Source organism: Crinia signifera, chromosome 9 (genome assembly GCF_055691185.1).
Source record: "Crinia signifera chromosome 9, ASM5569118v1, whole genome shotgun sequence".
NCBI classification, from domain to species: Eukaryota; Metazoa; Chordata; class Amphibia; order Anura; family Myobatrachidae; genus Crinia; species Crinia signifera.
In genome coordinates, this window is record NC_139225.1 from 30,157,286 (window position 1) to 30,170,160 (window position 12,875).

Consider the following 12,875-nt stretch of genomic DNA (forward strand, 5'->3'; position numbering starts at 1 on the left):
CATACCTTCTGAAAATGAAAAATTGTGAGCCAGAACTGCATTTTTGTGTAAAAAAATGTAATTTTTCATTTTCACTGCCCACTTGTATCAAAATTGGTGAAACCCCTGGGGGTTTGAAATGTACACTATACCCCTAGATGAATTCCCTGAGGGGTGTACTTTGCAAAATGGGGTGACTTGTGGGGGGGTTCCACTGTATTGGTGCAACATAGCACCCACCATTCATTCCACCAGAATGTGTGCTGCAAAATCCAAAAATCACTCCTTCCGTTCTGAGTCCTGCCATGCACCCAACTGGTATTTTTTGGTCACATGTGAGGCATTGCCGTACTCGGGAGATATTGGGGCACAGATTTTGGGGTGCTTTTTCTCCTTCATACCTTCTGAAAATGAAAAATTTTGAGCCAGAACTGCATTTTTGTGTAAAAAAATGTAATTTTTCTTTTTCACTGCCCACTTGTATCAAAATTGGTGAAACCCCTGGGGGTTTTAAATGTACACTATACCCCTAGATGAATTCCCTGAGGGGTGTAGTTTTCAAAATGGGGTGACTTGTGGGGGGGTTCCACTGTATTGGTGCTTGGGGGGTCTTGCTAATGCGACATAGCACCCACCAAAATTCCACCAGAATCTGAGCTGCAAAATCCAAAAATCACTCCTTCCCTTCTGAGTCCTGCCATGCACCCAACTGGTATTTTTTGGTCACATGTGAGGCATTGCCGTACTCGGGAGAAATTGGGGCACAGATTTTGGGGTGCTTTTTCTCCTTCATACCTTCTGAAAATGAAAAATTTTGAGCCAGAACTGCATTTTTGTGTAAAAAATGTAATTTTTCTTTTTCACTGCCCACTTGTATCAAAATTGGTGAAACCCCTGGGGGTTTTAAATGTACACTATACCCCTAGATGAATTCCCTGAGGGGTGTAGTTTTCAAAATGGGGTGACTTGTGGGGGGGTTCCACTGTATTGGTGCTTGGGGGGTCTTGCTAATGCGACATAGCACCCACCAAAATTCCACCAGAATCTGAGCCGCAAAATCCAAAAATCACTCCTTCCGTTCTGAGTCCTGCCATGCACCCAACTGGTATTTTTTGGTCACATGTGAGGCATTGCCGTACTCGGAAGAAATTGGGGCACATATTTTGGGGTGCTTTTTCTCCTTCATACCTTCTGAAAATGAAAAATTGTGAGCCAGAACTGCATTTTTGTGTAAAAAAATGTAATTTTTCATTTTCACTGCCCACTTGTATCAAAATTGGTGAAACCCCTGGGGGTTTGAAATGTACACTATACCCCTAGATGAATTCCCTGAGGGGTGTACTTTGCAAAATGGGGTGACTTGTGGGGGGGTTCCACTGTATTGGTGCAACATAGCACCCACCATTCATTCCACCAGAATCTGTGCTGCAAAATCCAAAAATCACTCCTTCCCTTCTGAGTCCTGCCATGCACCCAACTGGTATTTTTTGGTCACATGTGAGGCATTGCCGTACTCGGGAGAAATTGGGGCACAGATTTTGGGGTGCTTTTTCTCCTTCATACCTTCTGAAAATGAAAAATTTTGAGCCAGAACTGCATTTTTGTGTAAAAAAATGTAATTTTTCATTTTCACTGCCCACTTGTATCAAAATTGGTGAAACCCCTGGGGGTTTGAAATGTACACTATACCCCTAGATGAATTCCCTGAGGGGTGTAGTTTGCAAAATGGGGTGACTTGTGGGGGGGTTCCACTGTATTGGTGCTTGGGGGGTCTTGCTAATGCGACATAGCACCCACCAAAATTCCACCAGAATCTGAGCTGCAAAATCCAAAAATCACTCCTTCCCTTTTGAGTCCTGCCATGCACCCAACTGGTATTTTTTGGTCACATGTGAGGCATTGCTGTACTCGGGAGAAATTGGGGCACAGATTTTGGGGTGCTTTGTCTCCTTCATACCTTCTGAAAATGACAAATTTGGAGCCAGAACTGCATTTTTGTGTAAAAAAAATAATTTTTCATTTTCACTGCCCAGTTGTACCACAATTGGTGAAACCCCTGCGGGTTTGAAATGTACACTATACCCCTAGCTGAATTCCCTGAGGGGTGTAGTTTGCAAAATGGGGTCACTTGTGGGGGGGTTCCTAACTTTTAGCATGTTATGGTGCCTAGAAACCTACATGGTGCCTAAAAAATAATCTCATAAAAAGGAGGCTCCAAAATCAAGTAGGTGCTCCTTCTATTATGAAGCCTGTGGTTTGGTCACCGTGCACACTAGGGCCACATATAGGATATTTATGAAAACAAAAGAATTGGGGGAATCAATTTTTAGTCACATTTCTCTAGTAAAATGTACTGTGTTCCTTAGAAAAATGTATTAAAATTGCAAATCTGCAAAAAAAAAGAAATTTTGAAATTTCACCTACACTTTGTTTTAATTCCTGTGAAACACCTAAAGGGTTAACAAACTTCCAAAATGCTGTTTTGAATACTGTGAGGGGTGCAGTTTTTGAAATGGCATCATTTATGGGGGTGTCTCACATACAAGTCCCTCAAAGTCACATCAGAACTGAACTGGTCCCTAAAAAAATCAGTGTTTGAAATTTTCTTGAAAATTTGAGAATTTGCTATTCATATTGTAAGCCTCCTAGTGTCCCAAAAAATTAAAAGGAAGTTGAAATAATGATGTCAACATAAAGTAGACATATGGTCTATGTTAGTTATTCACTATTTTGAGTGGTAAGATTATTTGTCTCACAAGCAGAAAATTTAACATTTTGCAAATCGCTAAATTTTCCATTTTTTCACGATATTTTGGTATTTTTCACAAAAAAACACAGACTGTATCGACGAAAATTTACCACTAACTTGAAGTACAATGTGTCACGAAAAAACAATCTCAAAATCACTGGGATAAGTAAAAGCAAAAAAAAGTTATCCCCACTTAAGTGAGACATGTCAGAATTGAAAAAAAGGGCTCTGTCAGGAAGGCAAAAACAGGCTCTGTCAGGAAGGGGTTAAACTGTGTCCATGTCGACTGTGTTGACATTCAGGTAAAAAAACTGTGAAAAACCCCATGTCGACCTTGTGAATGTCGACATAGACAAGGTCGAACTAATGACCTTGTCGAACTAATGACCTGTCGAACTAATGACCTTTCGACCTAGAATCATGTCGACCTTTTCCCATGTCGACCTAGAATCATGTCGACCTTTTAGCATGTCGACCTAATGGATTCGACCTAATGACTTTCTACCATAATGCAATAGACCAAATGATCCCAACCCGTAATACTAGTAGGATACCAGCCCATCAGCGCTCCGTGTGGTAGACTTGTGTAGCGGCCCCAGCTGCAGCAGATATGGAGATACACATATGCTGTGATGTAGAAACGGTAAGACAAGAGACCTGGATTCTACCCCAGCGACCAGAGTAGGGAGGACGGGTGTATTGTGCTGGGAACCTACCTGGGGGAGGAGTCACTGCTGGCATCTGAGGATTCAGAGCTGGTGCTGCTGTTATCAGATGAGGAATCTGACCACCGGTCTGTCATATAATAGCAGCCACTGGTGGAGCTATCGGTGATCTCAGACGATATTGTGTCATCCGTTATCATGGAGGACACTGGAGACTCCTCACGCCTCTGCACCTCACTCTTGCAGGCTAGAAAATGATAGAAACAATCTGGTAGATTGCTATGGGCAACATCACCTCTTCAGGGGTAAATTTATGGGTCAGGCCGCCCCTAGGCACATCATTTTTGGCTGCCCCTTGGAGACATCGCGCCAGCTAGAACCCCTTAGACACATTCTGCTATACACCATAATGCCCATTATACATTGTGCCACACATGCCCATTACACATTGTGCCCTACACCGTAATGCCCATTACATATTAAACCTCACAAGTTCTGCTGGATTAAGGCTCTGGGTGGGGTACTGAAAACAAGAGGGCACTGTCGAGGGGGTGGGTTAGGGTTAGGCTCAGAGCCGGATTAACAATGGGCCTGATGGAGCTATAGCTCCAGGCCCACTCTCTAAATAGGCCCATTTTGTAGCTGAGGGTCAGGGCTTTCCAATGAGACCAGCCCCGCGTCGCTAGCCCCCCGGGAACCGGAGATACCGCCAGGCAAACCTGGAACGTTTTCCCCATAGGATAACATGGGACCCGCTAATTCCGACCTCCACCCGGTTCCAACGGCTGCCAGTTCCCCCTCAGGCATCAAAGAAACTCGAGGTAGATCTCAGTTGAACCTAAATCGCTGGGCCTTCAATCTGATACCTGGTCCATATGGGTTCATTGGTTCTAATGATATTGCAGGTAAAACAATTTTTTTTTTCATTTCTGAAATGTAATTTCATGGCTGTTTATGTTTGAGGCAGTGGCGTAACTCCCGGAGGCAATGGAGCCTTTTGCCGCCGGGCGTTAGCCATCAGGGGGGGCACAGAGGTCAGGCAATAGCAGGAAACTCTCTCTGCCCTGCCCCTCCTCCCCCCGCTCTGAAAGGGGCTCCGATCCACGCGCCGCTGCCCCCCTCCTACTGCAGAGCAGAGCACTATGATAGCTGACGGCGTCCCATCAGTGGTGCCGCTGCTGCAGAACTACAGTAGTCTGAGCAGCTTGGACGACGGCTCGGCTGTCCTATGATAATTGAAATTGCAGCCTGCGGCACCCTGACTGGCTGGTGCGCAGGCTGCCAGGACGAAGGAGGCTGGATCCCCGAGCACTGACAGGAATGTGCTACTGTGCGGAGTCTGCTGCTGCTGCGGAGGGACAGGAGGAATACTGTATGTACTCTAAGCTCCCACTCACTCGCACCCATTAAGAATGGTGGAATGTTATGCATTAGCTAATTATATATATATATATATATATATATATATATATATATATACACACACACACACACGTGTATATATATGCATATATATATATATATATATATATATATATATATATATATACACACGAATGTGTGTGTATATATATATGTATATATATATATATATACACATACAAACACACACACGTGTGTATATATATACATATATATATATATATACACACGAATGTGTGTGTATATATATGTATATATATATATACACATATACACACACACACAGTACAATATGCTAGACACAATGACTCCGTGTGTGTGCGACGGGGGGGGGGCACCACTATGTATACCGCCTCCGGGCACCTCATCCAAACTTACGCCTCTGGTTTGAGGACAGATTTCTCTGGAACCAAACGGCCCAGTTTCATGGGACCAAAATCATTTGAAGGCTACATGTAAATGGGTCAGTTGGTTCCGAAGATATAGCTGGTTGTTTAAAGGGGGGCGGGGGTGGTTTTTTCTCCCCCTCACACCAGAAAATACAGGGACTAGGCTGGTGTAAAAGGGGCCAGTCCGAGAATGTCCCTGCATGATCCTGGGACCATATTCCCTGCATTTTCTGGTATGAAAGGGGTATTATTTCAAATAGCCGGGACATGCAGTGCTCTGAATACAGCAGGGCAGCCCCCTGCTCTCTGCCCGGCTGTTAATGGCTGTCATTTCTGCCCGGCGGCGACTGTCCCCCAGTTACCATGAGCATATATTCCCCCTTGGCAATGAGCATGTAATCCCACATGGCAATGAGCATGGAACCCCTGGCAATGAACATGGAACCCCTGGCAATGAGCATTTAGGTAAGCAACACTTATGTAGCATAATTTTTAATAGGAATTATGGTGTTTGGCATAATACGTAATGGAGATTATGGTGTGAGGCTTAACATGTAATGGGCATTATGGTGTAAATTTTTAATGTGCGCCTTTGGCGCGCAATGCCCCTATTTATGAAGCATATTGTGCATTATTGCTCAATCTGTTTGGTATAGTGCAGGCATGTCCAAACTATGGCCCTCCAGCAGTGAAACTACAAGTCCCATCATGCATTGCCACAGTTTTGCAATTAGGGAATGCTAAAACTATGTCAAGGCATGCTGGGACGTGTAGTTTCACAACAGCTGGAGGGCCACTGTTTGGACATGCCTGGTATAGCGTGTATTTTGGCTCAATCCATGTGGCAAAATGTGAATTTTGCCTTAATCTGTGTGGCATAACGTGAATTTTGACTCAATCTGTGTGCCATAGTGTGAATTTTTTCTCAATCGGTGTGAATTTTTGTCTCATTCCATGTGGCATAATGTGTAAGAAGCAAGTACAGTATAAGGGGTTACTATTGTGTTGCATGATTTATATAAGGGGTATCTGGTGTGGTAAACTTAGGTTACCACATAAAAGGTGCAGACATATTGTCTACCAAGTTTCGGTTTTCAGTATTTTTTTATGACTGGAGTGCCGCCTCACCCCACAAGTATCTTAGGACATCGGCGTCCTGCGGGTGCACCTTTGGAGTGCACCCGCCAATATATCTCCCTGCATTTTTCTTATGCCAGCCCCCTGCCTTTTCCAGGCATATATAATTAGTTGAAAGTATTTACACAAATAGAGACACACCCATGAGCAGGCCACCCAACCAGAACACTGGTCACACCCCCCACATTATTAGGTGCTGGCCAGAACCCCTATTATTGCCCATAATAGGCCCTTAATAGTTTTCAGCTCCAGGCCCATTTAGACCTTAATCTGGCTCTGGTTAGGCTGGGGGTTGGTTTAATCACTTAGCAGGGCAGTTTAGATTTAGAATGTGGGGCCAGCTTTAGGCGGGGGTGCATTGATGGGGACAGTTAGGCTGCAGATAAGGCAGAGTTGCCCTGCTAACACCTGTAATACGGGACAGGATGGCTCCTTGCGGGTACCACTCAGCCTGTGCTGCAGTAAGTGACGGTGCACCCGCATAGTTATCTGGCTGTATTCCAGGAGCCCTGCTAACACCTGTAATAAGGGACAGGATGGCTCCTTGCGGGTACCACTCAGCCTGTGCTGCAGTAAGTGACGGTGCACCCGCATAGTTATCTGGCGGTATCCCAGGAGCCCTGCTAACACCTGTAATAAGGGACAGGATGGCTCCTTGCGGGTACCACTCAGCCTGTGCTGCAGTAAGTGACGGTGCACCCGCATAGTTATCTGGCTGTATCCCAGGAGCCCTGCTAACACCTGTAATACAGGACAGGATGGCTCCTTGCGGGTACCACTCAGCCTGTGCTGCAGTAAGTGACGGTGCACCCGCATAGTTATCTGGCGGTATCCCAGGAGCCCTGCTAACACCTGTAATACAGGACAGGATGGCTCCTTGCGGGTACCACTCTGCCTGTGCTGCAGCAAGTGACGGTGCACCCGCATAGTTATCTGGCGGTATCCCAGGAGCCCTGCTAACACCTGTAATACAGGACAGGATGGCTCCTTGCGGGTACCACTCAGCCTGTGCTGCAGCAAGTGACGGTGCACCCGCATAGTTATCTGGCTGTATCCCAGGAGCCCTGCTAACACCTGTAATACAGGACAGGATGGCTCCTTGCGGGTACCACTCAGCCTGTGCTGCAGTAAGTGACGGTGCACCCGCATAGTTATCTGGCTGTATCCCAGGAGCCCTGCTAACACCTGTAATAAGGGACAGGATGGCTCCTTGCGGGTACCACTCAGCCTGTGCTGCAGCAAGTGACGGTGCACCCGCATAGTTATCTGGCGGTATCCCAGGAGCCCTGCTAACACCTGTAATACAGGACAGGATGGCTCCTTGCGGGTACCACTCAGCCTGTGCTGCAGTAAGTGACGGTGCACCCGCATAGTTATCTGGCTGTATCCCAGGAGCCCTGCTAACACCTGTAATACAGGACAGGATGGCTCCTTGCGGGTACCACTCAGCCTGTGCTGCAGTAAGTGACGGTGCACCCGCATAGTTATCTGGCTGTATCCCAGGAGCCCTGCTAACACCTGTAATAAGGGACAGGATGGCTCCTTGCAGGTACCACTCAGCCTGTGCTGCAGCAAGTGACGGTGCACCCGCATAGTTATCTGGCGGTATCCCAGGAGCCCTGCTAACACCTGTAATACAGGACAGGATGGCTCCTTGCGGGTACCACTCAGCCTGTGCTGCAGCAAGTGACGGTGCACCCGCATAGTTATCTGGCGGTATCCCAGGAGCCCTGCTAACACCTGTAATACAGGACAGGATGGCTCCTTGCGGGTACCACTCAGCCTGTGCTGCAGCAAGTGACGGTGCACCTGAATGTGCATGAGTCTGATCCACCGGCCACTCTCTCATAGGGGCGCATTTATCATTATATTGCGATGCCGGCATGATGACATTGCCGGGCATCGCATTGCGGTATAATCTGATACCGCCGAAATGTATAATTATGGGGACGCAGGGACAGGGCTCCGAAAGGAGCCCTGTCCCTGCGAAGCCCTGACCCGGAAGCCGGGGGGTCTGCGCATGCGCGGTTATGCGCTGACCCCCGCCGACCTCTCTGACTGCACTGCCGCTCGGGCAGTTGCGATGTGTAGCCATAGGCTACAATGGGCTATCGCCATAACAGAATGGCGATAGCCCAGGGGTGCGATGCCGGGCTGCCCGATGTTGATACATTGGGCAGCTTCGCATCCCCCATAGAAACCTATGGGGGATGCGGCCGGCGGCGGTGCAGGGGGGAATCGCAGCAGAGAACGGAGCTTCCTGCTGCGGTCCCCTTTAATACATTTCAGTGATACATAATATTTGCAGTTAACCCCCGAAAATGGGTGTTTTCAGGGGGTTTAGCCGCAAATGTTACTTGATAAATGGGCCCCATAGTGTAGCTGGAGCCCTGCCATTCCACTGTGTTCCGGCACACACACACACAAACACACAAAATATTTGTTTTCTTTTTTTTAAGGAGGAGGGCGGCATTAACTCTAACTATGTTGTAATGAACTTAGGCACCTGTGGGAAGCTTACCTTCACTGATCAGGTACTCTAGAAGCTCTGCCACGACTGCTGCCGCGTCCTCTGTGACCAGAGTAGTATCCGGCTCAGTGGGATGTTCGCCAGCCACATTGGGTACGGGGGGCTGCACGCTGGTGGGGTGCTTGGCCACTCCGTTCTTCAGCCTCGCAGACTTGCTTGGCTGTAAGGAGCAGAGGAAGAGACATCATGAGCTGTGACTACAGAACTCTCCGCAGTACAAGCACTTTCTACCATGGAAGCAATAGAACAGATTCGGGCAGTGGAACCAGCTGCGACGTCACCATTGCGAATAAATAAATATATATCTCCTATATATTTGGCTACATCTGTCACTCAAAGTGGGTGTCTGTGTCTATAACGCTCTGTTCCTGGACTTTCCTCTTAATGTGTGATTGCCTTCATCTGTGCTGAACACCTTTCTGAGAAATTAACCTGTTTAAAACAGGTGATGGCAATCATACATTAAGGGGAAGTCTAGAAACAGAGCATTGTGTCCCTCCTGGAGAGGGTCATGTTGGGAGGTATGTGACAGAGAACCAGCCCAGTGAGCCCACAGACAGTGCCAGACACCCACTGCCTTCCCATGTTGCCCAGCACTGCTACTCCACAGCCACCAGGTGAGCGCCCCCCTCCCGCGATTTGCGGCAAAACCTCCCCCCCCGCACGCCCCCCCTCCCGCGATTCGCGGCAAAAACACCCGCTCCCCCGCGACCCCCCCCTACCGCGATTCGCAGCAAAAACACCCCCGCGACCCCCCCTCCCGCGATTCGCTGCAAAAAGAACCCCCCCACGACCCCTCCCGCAATTCGCGGCATAACCACCACCCCGCGACCCCCCCCTCCCGCGAATCGCGGCAAACCCTCCCCCGTGACCCCCCCCCTCGATTCGCGGAAAAAACACCCCCCCGCGACCTCCCTCCCGCAATTCGCGGCAAAAAGAACCCCCCCGCGACCCCCCCTTGCACGATTGGCGGCACCCCCCCTGCGACCCCCCCTCCCGCGATTCGCGGCACCCCCCCCCCCCGCAATTCGCAGCAGCCCCAGGATTAAATGGCACATGCAAAACACTGACATGGCTATGGTTGACAATGAAAAAGGTTGACATGAGTTTTTGAAGATTTATTTTTAATTTTTTTAATTTTTTCATATGTCGACATGGACACCAATGAAGTGGCACACTTATGTCAACATTTACATGTATTGACCTTTCTGTGTTGATTTTTTCTTGTGGCGATTCGCGTCACACCCCCCGCAACTCCCGCGATTCGCGGCACCCCCCGTGACCCCCCACCTCCCGCAATTCGCGGCAACCCCCCACCGGAACCCCTGTGAACCCCGCCCTCCCGCGATTCGCGGCACCCACCCCCGCGACCCCCCCTCCCGCAATTCGCGGCACCCCCCCCATGATTCGCGGCAGCTCCAGAATTAAATTGCACATGGAAAACACTGACATGGCTATGGTCGACAATGAAAAAGGTTGACATGAGTTTTTGAAGTTTTTTTGTCATTTTTTGAATATTTTCATATTCATTCTCATGTGTCGACATGGACACCAATGAAGTGCCACACTTATGTCAACATTTACATGTGTTGACCTTTCTGTGTTGATTTTTTTCTTGTGGCGATTCGCGTCACACCCCCCGCAAACCACCCTCCGGCGATTCGCGGCACCCCCCCGCGACCCCCCCCCTCCCGCAATTCGCGGCAACCCCCCACCGGAACCCCCATGAACCCCGCTCTCCCGTGATTCGCGGCAAACATCCCCCGCAACCCCCCCCCTCCCGCAAATCGCGGCAGCCCCAGGATTAAATGGCACATGCAAAACACTGGCACGGCTATGGTCGACAATGAAAAAGGTTGACATGAGTTTTTGAAGATTTATTTCATTTTTTTAATGTTTTCATATTCATTGTCATGTGTCAACATGGACACCAATGAAGTGGCACACTTATGTAAACATTTACATGTGTTGACCTTTCTGTGTTGATTTTTTCTTGTGGCGATTCGCGTCACACCCCCTGCAACTCCCGCGATTCGCGGCACCCCCCGTGACCCCCCACCTCCCGCAATTCGCGGCAACCCCCCACCGGAACCCCTGTGAACCCCGCCCTCCCGCGATTCGCGGCACCCACCCCCGCGACCCCCCCTCCCGCAATTCGCGGCACCCCCCCCCCCGTGATTCGCGGCAGCTCCAGAATTAAATTGCACATGGAAAACACTGACATGGCTATGGTCGACAATGAAAAAGGTTGACATGAGTTTTTGAAGTTTTTTTGTCATTTTTTGAATATTTTCATATTCATTCTCATGTGTCGACATGGACACCAATGAAGTGCCACACTTATGTCAACATTTACATGTGTTGACCTTTCTGTGTTGATTTTTTTCTTGTGGCGATTCGCGTCACACCCCCCGCAAACCACCCTCCGGCGATTCGCGGCACCCCCCCGCGACCCCCCCCCTCCCGCAATTCGCGGCAACCCCCCACCGGAACCCCCATGAACCCCGCTCTCCCGTGATTCGCGGCACCCACCCCCCGCAACCCCCCCCCCCCTCCCGCAAATCGCGGCAGCCCCAGGATTAAATGGCACATGCAAAACACTGGCACGGCTATGGTCGACAATGAAAAAGGTTGACATGAGTTTTTGAAGATTTATTTCATTTTTTTAATGTTTTCATATTCATTGTCATGTGTCAACATGGACACCAATGAAGTGGCACACTTATGTAAACATTTACATGTGTTGACCTTTCTGTGTTGATTTTTTCTTGTGGCGATTCGCGTCACACCCCCCCGCAACCCCCCCTCCCGCGATTCGCAGCACCCCCCGTGACCCCCCACCTCCCGCAATTCGCGGCAACCCCCCACCAGAACCCCTGTGAACCCCGCCCTCCCACGATTCGCGGCACCCAACCCCGTGACCCCCCCCTCCCGCAATTCGCGGCACCCCCCGTGATTCGCGGCAGCTCCAGCATTAAATTGCACATGGAAAACACTGACATGGCTATGGTCGACAATGAAAAAGGTTGACATGAGTTTTTGAAGTTTTTTTTTTTCATTTTTTGAATATTTTCATATTCATTCTCATGTGTCGACATGGACACCAATGAAGTGCCACACTTATGTCAACATTTACATGTGTTGACCTTTCTGTGTTGATTTTTTCTTGTGGCGATTTGCGTCACACCCCCCCCCCACAACCCCCACTCCCGCGATTCACGGCACACACACACACACACCTCCCCCGCGATTCTCGGCACCCCACCCCGTGACCCCCCCTCCCGTGATTCACGGCACACCCCCGCGACCCCCCCCTCCCATGATTCGCCGCAACCCCCGCCCCGTAACCCCCCCTCCCGCGATTCGCGGCACCCCCCCGCGATTCGCGGCAGCTCCAGAATTAAATTGCACATGGAAAACACTGACATGGCTATGGTCGACAATGAAAAAGGTTGACATGAGTTTTTGAAGTTTTTTTTTTTTCATTTTTTGAATGTTTTCATATTCATTCTCATGTGTCGACATGGACACCAATGAAGTGCCACACTTATGTCAACATTTACATGTGTTGACCTTTCTGTGTTGATTTTTTCTTGTGGCGATTCGCGTCACACCCCCCCCACCCCCCCCGCAACCCCCACTCCCGCGATTCACGGCACACACACACACCCCCCGCGATTCTCGGCACCCCACCCCGTGACCCCCCCCTCCCGTGATTCACGGCACACCCCCCGCGACCCCCCCTACCATGATTCGCCGCAACCCCCGCCCCCGTAACCCCCCTCCCGCGATTTGCGGCAACCCACCCCGCGACCCCCCTACCGCGATTCTCTGCAATCCCTCCCCTCCCGCGATTCGCAGCATCCACCCCCCCACAACCCCCCCTCCTGCAATTCGCGGCACCCCCCGCGACCCCCCCTCCTGCAATTCGCGGCACCCTCCGCGACCCCCCCTCCCGCGATTCGCGGACACCTAAGTTGCAATACAGGCATCTTTCATACAAT

The 12,875-nt window shown here is 49.6% G+C and overlaps 1 protein-coding gene across 2 annotated transcripts in view; it reads right to left on the minus strand.

Moving 5' to 3' along the window:
• Window positions 1-12,875, minus strand: part of LOC146035311 (ankyrin repeat domain-containing protein 49-like) — a 154,042-nt gene that overhangs the window by 8,168 nt on the left and 132,999 nt on the right. Inside the window, exons 2-3 of one of the 2 annotated variants that reach the window (XM_083158673.1) lie at window positions 8,863-9,031; window positions 3,445-3,640 (exon numbers count right to left, since the gene is read on the minus strand). In XM_083158673.1, coding sequence (XP_083014799.1) covers window positions 3,445-3,640; window positions 8,863-9,031 — 365 coding nt within the window. Of the gene's footprint in view, window positions 1-3,444; window positions 3,641-8,862; window positions 9,032-12,875 lie in introns of those variants that run through there. The other variant, XM_083158676.1, reaches the window with a different exon arrangement.